Here is a 15,770-nt window from a genome sequence, read left to right on the forward strand (position 1 = left end):
GTATTCTGCTGAAAAATATACATTGACCACTAAAGAAAAAATTATGGCGCAGCAAGTGATATGCTGAAGCCAGTTTCTATACGAATGATTGGCTCAAAGCTCAGTAAGTGAATTGCTGAAAGGAGCGATATCAACTGTAAATTAGTTGATGGTAGAAAAAATTAAAAATACAGCTATGAAGAATTTGGAAGACTGATTTGTTAGCAAGTGGATTGCTTAACCTTCAGCAAGTGATTTGCTGAAGGGGTCAAAACCAAAAGTTTCTTTTTTAAGCAAGTGAATTGCTTAAAACTCAGCAAGTGGATTGCTGAGAGTAACAACATCACCAGTAAGTCGGTTGATGAAATACAGCATGTGAGATGCTGAAGAAAGATTTTTTAAACAAGTGGTTTGCGAAGCTCAGCATGTGAGTTGCTGAGAATATGATCAATGCATTATTCAAATGAATATTAAAAGCATAGCTTCCAGTCTTAACTGAGGGAAAGATTGGAGATGGTTAACTATACAATGTAGATGACATTATGAGTTATTTGAATACAAGTAACAGGAAAAAAAAATTGAATGAAATTTTTAAATGTATTTCAAAGTATATCACACTATGAGAGCATGAGTTGCATGCATAAAGAAAACGACTTGAAAAAGTTTATGTGAGCTACGATCAGTCGTATTATATGATTAGTCGGAACAGTTACATGAGAACTGAGGCTTTAAAATTGGATTTAGTATTCAGAGACAAACTTTAATGTTAATACTTGCTGAAGGAACGGTAATTGTACTACCAAAAGATTAGCACATTGACTAATTATTTCAAAAGGATGTTTTGAGAAAAACAATATCAGCAATGTAACAAGACAACTAGCAAAGGGATGTTGGATTCAAGATTCCTTTCTTGGCAACGAGATAACTTAGCATTAAAATAGAACGTTGTGTTTGATGAAAGAAAATCTTATAAGAGAAAAGAAAATGTAATTTGCATTTCCTTTAATGGAAAATATTATATAACACTGAACCTCAATGAATAATTTTCCAAAAAGAAACTTGAAGTTAGTTTATATAATTAACGGTTATATCAAATTACTAGTGAGAGCAATTATTCGAAATTTACGAATGTTTACGATTAGTTTGCATAACTGTATGCAGAATAAAAATGAAACAAAAAATACTATTATTAATAAAACAAATAATAAGTTATGTTTTCTAGTATAAACTTGTAAGTGTAAGTGTAAGGAAAAGATAATAATGTGAGTGAAATCAAATCACACAATAAAACACAGAATAAAGCGATACAGCTACAGATGGAAATATGTTCAAGCAAATGTATATGATTTAGAACATGTAGAACGACTATCAAAAATTTAAATTAAAATGTAGAAAAGAATGATAATACTGAAGAATTTGGTAAATCTATGTAGTAGATTTACGGAGTCCGGAATGTTACGGACAGCTGAGGCTTATCGCGAATCGAGTTAGAGATCCATAAGATAAGCACTATTTGAGATTATATTTAGAAAAGACCTCCAAGCGAGGTATAGAAACGTTTAGAAAGGACCAATGTAAGGCAATTAAAAGATGTAAGAGCTCAAGTGTTTTGTTAGGCTAGAAAACGCTTGTAGTTCGAAATTATTGCCGGTCATAAATTCAGAATGGACGAATATTTAAATAGCGTCCGGTAAACAATTTAATGCATGCATCATTTAGGATGCATTTTTATTACCCTTTTCCATCCCTAGCTGCGCTCAGCCAGATACACCAGCAGGGTGTAATAAAATAAAAGGATGTTATTTAGAGCGAAGGATGGAAAGGGGAAATCCAAGAATAAGATAGGCGCACCGACGAGGTGCTATAAACTTAAGGTATTTTCTTAGGGTAGTGCAGCCGTCTCAGACTGCACGTTACCATACGCTAGAAGAAGGGACAAGGAAGGTAGATGATCTAAACGAAACCGATATGTTATCGGTTTTCAAGAGAGAGAGAGGAGATGTTCCTCGTCAATCTTAGTTTAAGGAACCATGTATATATTGTGAAACTTTTGAATAAATTTTTTAGTATTGTAACAGAACTCACGCGAAAGCGTTAAAATTTTTCTTTCAATAGAGAAATTTTTCAAGAGGGGACCCATACAAAGGCTATCTTATATGATCTTTTGTTCTTTTGATCATCTTTTGATTCGTGGTGGCCGGCCTCGACTGACACTCCCACCTAAAAATGTTTATCTTAATCAGGTGCTTTTTTTACCGGTTGACCGGTTGCTATGGTGTTTGGCCATGGCATTTTTGTAGAGGGCAAAAAAAGTAAGGCCAGGTGCAAATTGAGACGCGTATAGCGCGAGTAACTTGGCGCGATATAGTCCCTGTTTTTGTGGCTAATGAAAACAGATAGAACGGCGCAAATTGACGAGGAGACGCGAGATGACGCAGCGCTCGTGAGACACGACTCGCGTGACGCTGTGGCTGAACCATCATATAGCGCCGTGAGTATGGTACTGTATGGTTGTGCCGGTCGGGTGGTTGCATTAGTAAATAAATATATCGCGCAACTCTGTGTGAATCAAATATTGTATGCGAGTGGCACGTTGTTTGCACCAAACTGCGACTCAATATGCGCTCCACCACGCTACGTTTGTGGCACGTATGAGTCGTAGTCTCATGTTCGCTTACGAGCGCTATATGCTTTTCAATTTGCGTCTAGCCTAAGATTTGAGAAAAGTATGTTATAAGAAATATAAAACAATAAATATAAAATTATCTCCATGTTTACAAATGAAGCATATCAAGCTCATCTGGCATCTCTGTAAAAACAACTCCGACAGAAGGGGGAATTTTTTTTATATAATTTCCCGCTAAACGAATGACATAGTTGTCATAATTTGAAAAAAATAAAATTTCGGGAATCTGGATTCGTTCTGTTACGCCAAATCTAATTTATTAAAAATCAGTTTGAACAAGCAGATGTAATATAATTTCTTCAATTGAGATGAATAATTCAATTTCTAAACAGCAACTAGTGAAATTGTATTTCGTGATAGCTAACGGCAAAGAAATACAAAATGCGTCCGAAGACATTCATATGGCTTACTCCGTAAGTGCAATTGATCTTGTTCGTTAAGGGGACTCGTCCATAAAGCGTTTTCTTTTCTTCCCATCAAGTCTGCACAGGATCTCAGCATTGAGGGCCTTATCTCCTGGATAGACGAAGAAGAGTGCCTACGGATTCCGCCCGAACAGTTGACAAAAAAACATGTGTTTGTATTCGAACAGTTCTCCGGAGAGGCATTTGAATACATTCGCGCTGCGAATGCCGTTCTGATAGGACCCCGCTGTTTGATTAGCTGTTTCCAAGCCAACGAAGCAATTCCACTAGGAATGCATCCGGTGTCAAACACGGCAATGCGGAACCTGACTGTCTGCAGCTCCGGATTGAAGCCGGAGGAGAAAAGTAAGATCAGTCAGATGGTGTTCTACATGGGAGGATGCTACTTGGACATTTTAACGGGAAGTTGTACGCATTTGGTTGCGTCAACAGTCAAATCGGTAAAATATGAAAAAGCAGCGGAAATAAAACTGAGAATTATGCACCCAGATTGGGTGAAGGATGTTTGGGAACAGAGTCAGAAAAAAATGGTCAACGCTAAGGATGCTATTTTTACGAAACATGCGCTTCCAGTATTCTACTCGCTGACAATAACCTCAACGGGGTTGTCCACTCAGAAGCGCAATCAGGTGAAACAATTAATCGAAGAAAATGGAGGTAAATATATCGGGGCGTTCAAATCAGAAATCACAGATATTCTGATTCTGGAGAAGGATAACGTCGGTTCGGCAAAGTTTCAAGGAGCCGTTCGCTGCAAGAAAGAATGCCTCTCACCGGCATGGGTTATTGATAGTGTAGAGAAAGGATATGCTCTGCCGGTGGCAAATTATGAAATACGTAGCCTTAAATCTTCAACGCCGACGAAGGATGATCCCGCAATGATGTCGGGCAGAGATTTCAACCCAGACAGCACTCAACTCTCGATGATATCTCACGTGCACAGTAGAAGTTTAAATATTAACGAGAGTATGATGAGTATGGTGCAAGGAAATCGGCCTTCCACAAACATTATCAGCGATCCAATATCAGTTCCTGGCCAGAAGCAGAAATATAGGGATGTGCTGGCTAAAATAAATTTGTTACAAGCAAAAAAAGCTGGTCTTTTCCTGGATGGTTGTAACATCTATTTGAGTGGGTTCACGGGCGATGATAAGGAGAAATTGAATAAAATTCTTAACAGTGGCGGAGCCACTCGATATGACGAGATAAGTGACCGCATCAGCCACATTATTGTAGGCGAACAGGTGGTAGCTGATTTTAGAGAAATGCGCGAGCAAAACATAACGCCGCATGTAATGACCCTCGAATGGTTGCTAAAATCGATCGAACTTAAAACACCTGCTCCAGAAGATGCTGAATTCATTTTTCGATCAAGTTTGAGGGATGTTGTTGTGGAAAAAATACCGGAACCACCATCACCTGCTAGCAAAAAGAATTTGGAATCGATGAATAGCACTTTTAAACGACCTGAGGCGCCTCCTAAATTCCGTTTAGATGATCCGAAACCAGGTCCGAGTCGAGTGAGTGGGATCGAGGACGATATTCTACAGCAGTATATGCAAAAGAATATTTCGGTACAGTTACCGCCTTTGGAGGCAAAGAAAACACCAGATGTACCGTCAGCATCGGCTTCAGTAAGTGGATCTGCCACTCAGGATTCGGAGTTCGATTCCCAGGAGTCAGAATTCATGCTCGGCAAAACTTTGTTTATCTATGGTTTTTCGGAGGAGGACGCAACGCAAATTGTCACCGACTGCGAAAACTGCGGAGGAACGATTGTGGATGAAAATTATACCGACGTTGCCGATTACATCGTACTTCCCACATGTAGCATTGGAGAAATTGAATTTACCGTTAAGGGGAGAGAAACTGTCAATTGTATTTGGTTGGAATCTTCCATCCAGGATGGTTTATGCTATCCGCTGGAGTATTATTTCCAACCAATTTTGTACGGCGAGAATGATCCAAAGCCATTGGAGGAAGAAATATTAGTGATAAGTACGTATTCTGGTGCTGAGAGGAACTATTTGATTGCCCTTGGCGGTGTTCTGGGTGCGAAAGTCGAGGATCGTTTGGTGAGGAAAGCAGCCCCAATCGTGATTTGTAAGGAGCCGAGCGGAGCCAAATACGAAGCTGCCATAAAGTGGGGTAAGTGAACGGAAATGTGAATTTATCTTCTATTTTTCTACATACAGTAAAACCCCGATTACCCGTGGAATAGTCTGGGCTAAAAATAAAGTCCTAACGCGAAAAAAAAATATTTTTCAGCATGTTTTATCATTACATAAATTATTAAACTATCCATCTGCATGGTCGTGCATACCAGAGGACAGACAATGTAAAAGCCATTACCAGAACAAAAGATCGAGAGCATACCACAGATAATCAAGGTTTTACTGTATATAAAAAACTCGTGACACGGTGTTTGTGGTCGAATTCCTCCGAACGGCTTAAATAGGTCGTAAACCATATATGATACAACTAGGATATCGATTACCATATATTTAATACCGAGTATGGCGACACAAAGAAAAAGTATTTTTTTGAATGTTTTTTTTCTTAAATTTAGTTTCATACCATACATATAACTCTAAATTTTATCCCAAATAATTTAATCGTGATTTTAGTATGTTTGTATGAACAAAATTAAAATAATTTAACCGTGGTTCGTTTTTCGAAACAACGTTAAATAACAGATGGCACTACGCCCGCTTCATCCGCATATGCACAAGTAATTATGAATTATTGAAATTCTTCAAATCACACTTGCTCGGATAAAATACGCAAGCGTTGCTGGAATCAGAGTAGGCGAATGCCAAACAATACGCCTTGAATGTATTCTGAGTGAGAAGCTGTAGAATATGTGTGACTGTAGTGCAAGTTATAAGGATTCCATTGATGAAAAGTTTCCCAGTCGTTCCGAAGGGTCAAAACGGATACTGCATAGACATTAAACAACGAGACCCCACCACAGGTACTTCATTCATCATGAACATGAACAGTAGCAGATAATAGTTATGCGAAAAACGACGCGCGGAGTTTCTATAAAACGATCTACCCAATCAAGAGCAGGAATTTCCCTATGCCAGCCATGTGTAACTACAAGGATAAGGTTACCATCCTGACTGGCAACACGGTTGTAGACAGGTGGAAAGGCCACCTTCTGGTATTGTTGAATAGAGAGGAAAAATCACAGGAGGGTTGTGTCTGAAGCACGACCGCATAGTTGACGTAGGATTCCGTTAAGCTATCTGTTCATTTTGGATATGTTTGAGGAATTAAGCTCTTTGATAATGATTTGGTGGCCCTGAAAAAGGGCCGTTTTGTTTGGTTGTTGGGTATTGTTTGTTCAATCCACCAGTGTTTACAACCGAGTGATGATGACAGAATGATGGTATTCAGTCGATAGATGGTGCGTATCAGATAGAAGATACCGAAGTGGAATAAGATATGATGGAAACCGCCCTCTGTGACCCGAGACGAGATGCCACCTGTGTTATGTATGGATGAGATAAAGAAAAAAACTCGCCAATGTAATAAAAGATAATTACCAATACCGAACACAATTATCAATTTTTCTCATCAGTAAAAACATGTTAATTTAATATAGAGAAAACATATTTGAAGTGGAAAAGGTAATTTTCTTTTATTTTTTTTTATTTTCTGAGTGTTTATTCAACCCAATGCGAATTTTAATTGGACTAACAACACCTAATACCATATGTAGAGCATATGGGAAATAACTTTTTCGAATATTTCTTCACTTTTCCAACTTTTCTCGCCGTAAGAACTTTCCTTGGAATTTCACGAAGCAACCAACATTAAAGTTCCAAATTTAAATTTTATTTGCTGGAATTTATCGTATCAATCACCTTACTTGCAATATAAAAATGCCCCCGACTTGCACATATTTGTAATCCCGATTTCCCCCTGGGCACCTTGGTTTTGAATTCTCTGTTAGGGAAAACATTTCGGTAGGAACAAAAGCTCCCCCTACTTTCATGTATTTGAAATGCCAATTTCCCCCAGGCAGCTTGGTTTTGATGTCTCCGTTAGGGAACCGCCGCATGTGTCGTCAATTTCGACCAATCAGAACTGGGTATTTCTGTTAGGATAGGGGTTGAGATTTTTAAATTGTTTGATGGTTAGTTTCATGACATATATTTATTTATTCGATATAAAAATTGTTCTGGAGTGCCGAAATCAAATGATGCAAAAATCTCATCAATCCATCATGAAATGACTGAGCAATGAGCGTTTGAAATTGGACAACTTTCACGATGTGCTTGATTTTCGATTTTCAATTTGTACCCTAATATGTTCCCGAAAGACGTAATCCTACGTCAAAAGAAGAGCGAATCAGGAGTAGGAGAAGGATTGTGAACGACGGACAAGTTGAGGAAACGGGAAAGCGAGCCGCTGCACGATGCGATCCACCGGATGATATTAAGAATCTTGGCGGATGTTTACCCTGTGACAGATCCTAGATGAGTTTTGAGAATACAACCAGCAGATTCATCATCTGTTCGTGGATTTCAAGGCAACGAAACGATCTTTGGCAAATAATGTTAGAACTCGGTTTTCCGACGAAATTAATAAAGCTGATCCGAATGACGCTGGAGGGATCTAAATTATGTGTATCGTATTGATATAATCGGAATCGCCCGTAAGGCAGTTGAAGAATCTATTACTCTACTAAAACAAAGTACATGGTAGCTAGTAGAGAACGTGGAAGATGCACGGCCCGATAGTGTTCGAGGCGATAGGAGAACGGCTGCCAAAGACCGACGATACTGGCATCAATGATTCATTCGGCGCTGGTTCGGTAAACGGACTGATGTCACGAAAGTAGGTATATATGGACATGCGGTTAGAGGCGACGAAACAAACAAGAGAGAGCGCTCGATTGATTTCTATGTATATCATATGATGATTCGACAAGGTCAGGAAAACGTCTATAATGTCGTGAGCTGAGACGCGAGGAACAATATATTCACTTGCGAGATGATATCATTAGCAAAGTCGACACAGCTTTTGTTATTGCCAGACCAAAACGCAATACATTGTCATGTGTAATGTCATGACAATGCATTGAGCGTGGGTTAAAACAAAAAATGAAGTCCGGTCGTATACAACCTCATATTGCTGGATGTATTCTGTTGAATGTAATAAACGAGCCTCATACAGAAATTTTTAGTTTGCTTAGTCACGCCCTGACATTTCACCAACGACATGATCACAAGCGTGAGCGGATATCGAATATATCAATGGAAAAAATCTGAAAAAGGCGGACAACCATTCACAAATATCAACAACACAGACATTGACATTGAAAATCGTGGAGTAGTACCATTGTGGCTTTTAAATGTCAAGTGGTACGATGATTCTTCTTCAGACGCTTATGGTAGGTAGGTGTGTTCCTTATTCGGATGAATTAGGTGAACTTTATTCGAATTATTATACTCACCAGCGCCCGTTGCGTTGGGTTCGATCCTGTGATTCTTCCTTCTCCTCCAAATTGGTTGCCCACAAGGCGTTGCTCCATCCGTCAGTGCATGTGATATTTAAAGGATAATTCCGGCTTGGTTTTTGGATCCCATGACGCTCCTGCGCTCGTGGTCGGATTGGGAGTCCGTACGGTACGCTTCTGCGTTCGTGGCCCGATTGAGAGTATCTTTATTCAGTAAAGTTGGTTCTTTTATACATCTTTATTCCTATATTTCGCGTAACATAATTTTTTATGACTAGTTATATGCGCCGTACGATATGCGATCGACTCTGCCTAGATATCCTTATCCTTGCCTTAGTTTTTTTACCTTTCCGTCTAGCAGTCTTAAAACATCAAGACCTTAGAGTCGATCTATGCTGCCTGCTCCTTGCTTGTTCTTATCCTCTTCTTTTCGCCAGCCGGAAGAGTTTGTTATAATTTTTTCTACTTGTTTAGAATAGAGCGCTGTCTAACCACACGCTCTATGGCTATGCAATGAATCACACTCACGGTCCTAAATAGACCGGTGCCGGGGCTCTGGCAACCCTATCCCAACCAACACAAATTGAGCGTAGGTAGCATAAATCAAGGCTCAGGCTCAGGGGGCTCACATATTGTTTACTATTTGGAGCAGAGATGCCAACCTTCCTGATTGAGTTTGTTGGTGGAAGTTATCGTGAAAATGGTTTCTGGTTTCGTTGTGTTAATGGTGTTGTAATGAAAAAAAAAGTTCAAATTCAGTTAATCAGCTTTGTGGTTATTTTACTGGATTATGGCGTTGTTTTTTTTTCAACTCTCTCGTGTACCGTGGTTATGTGTGTATGCGTGGTAGCTTGCTTTTTAGAGCATGTTTTTTACAGCAGTGATATTAAGGATGGAATCCACTAACCACTAATTCTGCCAGCAAAATGATCCAACTGTATCGAGAAACATCAACATCCCAGCTAAGTACTATTAACAATTTGTTATTTTTATAACCGATCCGAAATGCAATCCGCTTCAAGTCTCTCGGTGTTGTGTGCGAGAGAGAGAAAGTGTCAGTCAGTAGAAGACTGCGGTGATGGCGGGTGCGGCTGCGTGTGAGAGTGTGGCATTACGAGTGCGCGATCGTGGAGGATGACCAGCAAACATGTGATTGTATTGGTGTGGTTGCCTTGCTTCCCAGAACGGACTCGTTTGCTTCGGAAGACCAAGGTAGTTTGATTCTTTTCGTCGGTTGACGTACAGTCGAGTTTTTGTGAGAGGATTGGATCGGAGAGCATATTTTGATTGTGCGATAGCTGACGGATGGAGGCAGGCTGTTTTGTTTGTTCGAGGCAGACGATTTCGGTCACGGCAAGGCGGAGCGGACGGTGTAGCCACGCCGGTGCAGTTCTATGTCGTTGTTTACTTCTCGCAGTTGCGTGAGATTTGTGCAGCCGCATTTTCGCGCGAAGTTGCATTCAATCTAAACGACATTCTAGAGTTTTAGAAGATCCAATAGTTTTAGAGGTTTTTATATATCTAATATTGTCTTCGTGGTAAAGAGCGCATTGACGTACGGATATAGTGGGGGTTATTCTGAGAGTCAAGTCGGTATAAGTGACATCTTTCCCTTCGAAGTTATATGACAATTCTCATTCAATTCTAAGAGTCGGGTGACTCGGAAGTACAATGAGAAATGAGAAGAGTTCATTGCAACTGGCATTTTTTTAATTACGCCGATTCTCAGAATATAAACACGTGTGCAAATTGACTGTCACGTCGTGAAGCGACTCTCGGAATAGACCCCAGTGAGTCAAATAGTCAGCTGATTATCCTCAGTTGACTATGACTATGATTTGTCTGAGATGACGCTGAGTTTTCCAGAATTTGGTACTTCGCATTTTATCTGAACGAAAATAATTATGTTATGTTTTTTTAAATGTTTAAATACCCTGTTTTATGCTGCCTACGTTTAATTTGCAGTGGTTGGGATAGGGTTGCCAGAGCCCCGGGTTTATCAGCTCCATTGAAGTTGTCTGATGTATCGTCGGCTTCCCAATTCCCAATTCAACGAGATCCAGCAGTTATAAATATAACTGTCCATCTTGAAAATAGCAAGCGCATACGTTCGACAATCGAGGTAGCAATTGAACGAAACGAATATTGATTTTCTATATTTCATCCTCCTGCATTACGACAAAAATTTATTACGAAATAAATATTGGTTTAAATTAATAATAGAAATAATTCATATGGCAGAACAATGTTTGCCGGGTCAGCTAGTGTTCTAATAAATTTGTATATTCGTGATTCCAGATCTTACAGTGGTTAACGCCGAATGGCTACGTGACTGTCTGAAACACAAACGCCGTATGAATGAGGAACCTTTCTTAGTGGGAAACTCAACATGCTCTTCGAAAAATATCATACATGTTCCGGAAAGCAGCGGCCGAATGTCTGACTTGCACAATTTTTCAAAAAATGCCTGCTTACCAACAACATCGACGGACGATGTTGATATCGATTCGGTTATTGCTCCAGCACCACCCGAACCCAGACCACAGGAAACAATCGCAGCGGCTGCTGATGATGGGTGTGCCTCGGTGGATACTCCGAAAGAGAATAAACCGGCTAATTACAGGTATTTAGCGGTACATAAGTCGAAGGACGAAAACGTAGTTGAGTATCAATTCAAGGGGCTTTCAACGCCCGAACTTCGCAAGATTAGTGGAGAAGAGCGTCAGGTTTACTCACAAGAGTTAGAGCAATATGAAGATTTGGTGCAGTCCCAGCGGGACCAGAGAAAAGACTTCGATCCAGGGACCTCGGTTGATTCTCCATTTGTGTTGAAACATCGCCGCTTGTCTACACTGTCCGGAATAAACTCCCCGATAACGCCATCATCCACGGGAAGTGGAACTTCCAACTACGAGCAACTTAGTGTGACACAAAGGGTGATGGAATTCGAGACACCGATCCGTGACACATTGTATAAAGTATTGAAAGAAGCAGAGGAAGCAGATAAGAAAGTTACACCAAGAACGCGGAGAATGAATGAATTGCTGGCGACGCCTAGCACCGATCAAGCTGGTCATGTAAAGACACCAACCCTGCCGGAGTGTATGACGAAACCGGTAACGCCTTACGGATTCCGTCCCGATGCTAGTCCGGAGAATCATCTCTATCATAAACGCAAGTTGCAAGTGTGGGATCAATTCTATCGTCCCAAACAACCGAGTGACCGTAGGAAGAGCACTCCGTTGAGCGAGATTAAACGAAGATTCTGGAGAGAGAATTTGGGTGATGAATATGTCGAATATATCGAGTCGAAATACGCCGACACTCAGTTTCAACCATATCAACAAAACGACGAGGAGGAGAAACGTTCGAAGATTCCGAAAGAGGCCGATGATTGTCAACCAAGCACTTCGAGGACCAGCCTTCGCAGCAGTAATGGAGGTAAGAATAATTCGAGGGATGCAAGCGAAGTCGATGAGCAGCGACAGAATGAGAGTGGAAGCTCGAGTGTGAGTAATGTAAGCGAGAAAAGACCTCGTGAGGAAGATGATGATGAATCGGATGGAGAGAGTAGTGAGCATCAGCAGGTTATCGAACCAATGGCTAAGCGTCCAAATCTGGCTGATATGGACAACTTTAAACGTCTCAGTGATTTGATTAGCACGAACAAAAACTCTGCCAAAAAATCGAAAAAGTACAAAGAAGAAAGCAAGGAAACCCAGTACTCGGAGCTACAAAGGTTTGATTCAGAGATGGGTTTGGAAGCTGCCGCTGGTGTCGGTTGGCGTGATCCAACAGAGCAGGGAAGCGTGCAGCGTGTTGGCGAGAACAACGCAAAAAGCTACACTAGACGCATTTTCGCTCTGTCGGGTGTTAACGATGCAATGAGAACCGAATTGATGAAGAAAGTTCTGGAGCTAAAAGCCGAGCTCTCAACAAAACCCAACGAGTATGATCCTGCCTGTACGCACATTCTGTGCGGAAAACCGAACCGCGGGGAGAAGATTTTGTCTGGGATCGCTGCTGGCAAGTGGTTGCTGTGCACAAAATATATTGATGATAGTTGCAAGGCTGGATTTTTCTTGAACGTAAGAATGTGCTATCACAAAACTCCATACACAAGTATATCACTGTTTTCATTATGCTTATTCGTTTCAGGAAGAGCTATATGAGTGGGGCAACCCGAAGGCGAGTGATTTGCCGGCACTAGAGGCTTCGGAGAAGCAAGTATCCAATGCAGCTTACAGTTGGCGCAACAAAATTGCCCGTGAAGCAGGCAAACACGATGGCGTTTTCACGGGATTTCGAGTTTTGCTATTAGCACCGAAGAAGGAACAGTTTATTCGGCTCTTGAAGTCAGGGGGTGGATTTGTAATCGATGTTGAACCACCTTTTGTCAACTCAGAACAGGCAATGACGGCTACACACTGTTTCGTGGATGTGAAGAAAACCAAAATTAATCCCCGTGATCACAAGACGCTGGCCGAGGCTGGAATTGCCGTCATGTCGATTATGTATTTGAACGCTTATCTAACGTCTGAAACGCTCCCGAAACCGGCCAACTATCGATTGGAAATTTAAAATGGATCCAATTGTAGATATCAATCCGGACAAACACGAAGAATACATAGCATTGAATTGTGACAGGGAGAATTTCGCTTTCCTCAATAAAACTTCATAAAACTTAAACTCGCCCTATTTCAATTGTGCATAGACGCGACGGATTGCCTTTAAGGGGGTATTCTAGTGTAGAGACACGAATTTCGGACGTTTTTTCGAACTCCGTAAAAATAAAACAAAGAATATTTTTACTATACATTATATCATTATTCGTTTATCTATCTTTCAACAATAAAACAAAAATAGGACGGAAAAAAAATATTCATAATTAGAATAGTTACATGCTGGTGAAGTGAGGGTGTTCAAAAAAAAGTTGTGCCATGGCGTACACGATTCCAGTCCTTCTGGTTATCTGAAACAAAAAAATCGAACAGATTCTGAATCAGTAAAGATGTCGCTATGGCATGAACCTCGGACAAGTCAAAAACATGGGTTTTAACAAAATGGCGGCCGTTTGAAAACAAAAATGCTGTTTAAAACGTTTTTTTTTGCGTTTACCGATTTTTTAAAAATAGTAAAATTAAAAAGTTATAATTTTTTATTGGTTCATGCGATAGAGAGATGTATGCAGATTATTTTCATATAAATTTGACATAAATCGGTTCAGTAGAACTTGAGATATCGTGTACGCCAGTTAGAAAAAAACTAGTTCCGAGAGAAACGCGTTTGAAGTTCATTGTGATGGCCGTAACAGGTTAGATACCACATCACTAAGATGGCTCTAACTAGGTAAATAATAGGATTTTCGATAAGTCCTTTCTAGAGTATATTCTTGAATGCCTAAACTACAGAAATATGGTAAAAAAAAAATTTCGATTTTTTCAGATTTCTAGACTAGAATACCCCCTTAACGGTGGCATTTTGTAGAAAATAATTGGGGTGCTTAGAATGAATTGGGGTGTAAGTGACTTGATCGATTTATCTTCAACATTTTATTGATCGAAGTACCCCTTGAATTTATATATAGCAAATAAATGAGGGACTTAGAATGAAAGGGGTGTAAGTGATTTGATCGATTTTCTACAGCGACTCTCTCTTCTGGTCATAACTTAGCTGCAAATACATTCCCAGTTGTATTTGACAATGTGGAAGACAGGTCAGAACCTCATCTATCGGATTCTATAGAGAAAATAAATTTGACCTTTTTTGCAGTTGAGTTATTAACTAAAGAAAAAGTTGATGAGGAGAAATCGATCAAGTCACTTACATCATTCTAGTGTAATCAAGGCCCTCAAATCATTCTAGTGTAATCAACCGTTGCAATCAGACGTGTTTTTCTGATAGGTTATGATCCCAGTTTGGCGCTATAGCAACAAATAAACAACGGAAGAAATTTCGACGTAGGACTACGTCTTTCATTTTTATACCGGGGTGTAAAATCAAAGTTTCGAAAACAAAAGCGTTACGCCGGAGACCGAGATTTTGAGTGTTAATAGCTCCTAAACAACTGAACGAAATGGTATGATAAACACTTCATTCGAAAGATAAAATGTCTACGCGTTCTATACTTGTTACTTTCTGATCCAAAAACTTGTTTCAATAGTCTTAAATTTGCTTTCAAAACAGGCTATTGAAATCACCAATCGGTATATAAGCGAGCGCCACTCGGAAATCCACTCAGTTCTAATTGAACAGCGATTGGAGCATGTTGTCGCTGTTGTGGTGAAGCTCTTCATTTATCATGAAAGCGGTGTCACCAAGAGTCTGTTTGTGCACCTTAGGCCAGAAGGGAATCCATCAGGAGGAGAGTGATGCCACAAACGGTTCCCCGGGAAGATCTCGAAGCAGCCGCTACACACACACACACATACACGCGCGGAATTCTTTCCGTTTGGATGCCAATAAGCATCGAGAAAGATCCGAAAGATCCGAGAAAGATCGAGTTAGCATAAACCACTAGTGGGCTTCCAGTATCGAGGAAAATACTGAAAATAATCTGCCAGTTCCTCTGGGAATTTAAAAATACATTCATGTGAAAGAGTTTATTTTAATGTTTCTATCCATGTAACACTGTGACCAAATACATTTGGTTTTGTGATTTTTCAATCAATCGCAATTAACAGGATAGCTACTGAAGATTATTCTTCCCCATCAGTAGGATATTTCCGTATCCAATATTGTATGCATAAAACCTTGTGCCTCTCGTTTTCGAAGTTCTCCAAATATTCATTCATTCAGAATGAATTCAGATTCCACTTCAAACAAATGATCTCTAAATCAACGAAAGTCCTACGTCACCCTTGCGGTTATACCATAGATATAACCCACTTCCTGTTTTTTTTCACGTTAGTGATGTAAAGATGGTGGCAATGCAGAAGAAGTTTCAGGTGCCGGAGCAACGTTCGGAGCAGTAAATTCCCAGCGTGCAGATGGAGGCGATGGAGGCGTTCATGGGCCGAACCGGATTCTTCCGGCAGGAGGAAGCGTAAATTTACCTTTGGCAAAGCGATTACGTGGCCAAGAAAATGTCAGCGGGAAGTGAACCCAGAGCCAAAGGGACCTAGGAAAGCAAATCAACAGTCGTCAAAGAAGTTTGACAGGCACACTGCTTTCATGACGCAGCATCAGCGAAGCTGTGTGGATGAGTGGA

At 40.3% G+C, this 15,770-nt stretch overlaps 1 protein-coding gene across 1 annotated transcript; it reads left to right on the forward strand.

The window, feature by feature from the left end:
- Positions 1-2,852: 2,852 nt before the first annotated feature.
- Positions 2,853-13,381, forward strand: LOC129775083 (DNA topoisomerase 2-binding protein 1-A). Its single transcript, XM_055779327.1, has 4 exons — positions 2,853-3,078; positions 3,147-5,238; positions 10,859-12,648; positions 12,719-13,381. The coding sequence occupies exons 1-4, from the start codon at positions 2,974-2,976 to the stop codon at positions 13,139-13,141; spliced, it is 4,410 nt and encodes a 1,469-aa protein (XP_055635302.1). The 5' UTR covers positions 2,853-2,973; the 3' UTR covers positions 13,142-13,381.
- The last annotated feature ends 2,389 nt before the right edge of the window (positions 13,382-15,770 follow it).

Source organism: Toxorhynchites rutilus, chromosome 3 (assembly GCF_029784135.1).
Source record: "Toxorhynchites rutilus septentrionalis strain SRP chromosome 3, ASM2978413v1, whole genome shotgun sequence".
Taxonomy (NCBI): Eukaryota; Metazoa; Arthropoda; class Insecta; order Diptera; family Culicidae; genus Toxorhynchites; species Toxorhynchites rutilus.

Bases quoted from the DNA above. Each gene is read 5' to 3' on its own strand.
- LOC129775083 (XM_055779327.1), top strand. From the start codon at position 2,974: ATGAATAATTCAATTTCTAAACAGCAACTAGTGAAATTGTATTTCGTG. The intron at 5,239-10,858 runs GTAAGTGAACGG...TCGTGATTCCAG, and splicing joins CGAAGCTGCCATAAAGTGGG to ATCTTACAGTGGTTAACGCC. The intron at 12,649-12,718 runs GTAAGAATGTGC...TATTCGTTTCAG, and splicing joins AGGCTGGATTTTTCTTGAAC to GAAGAGCTATATGAGTGGGG.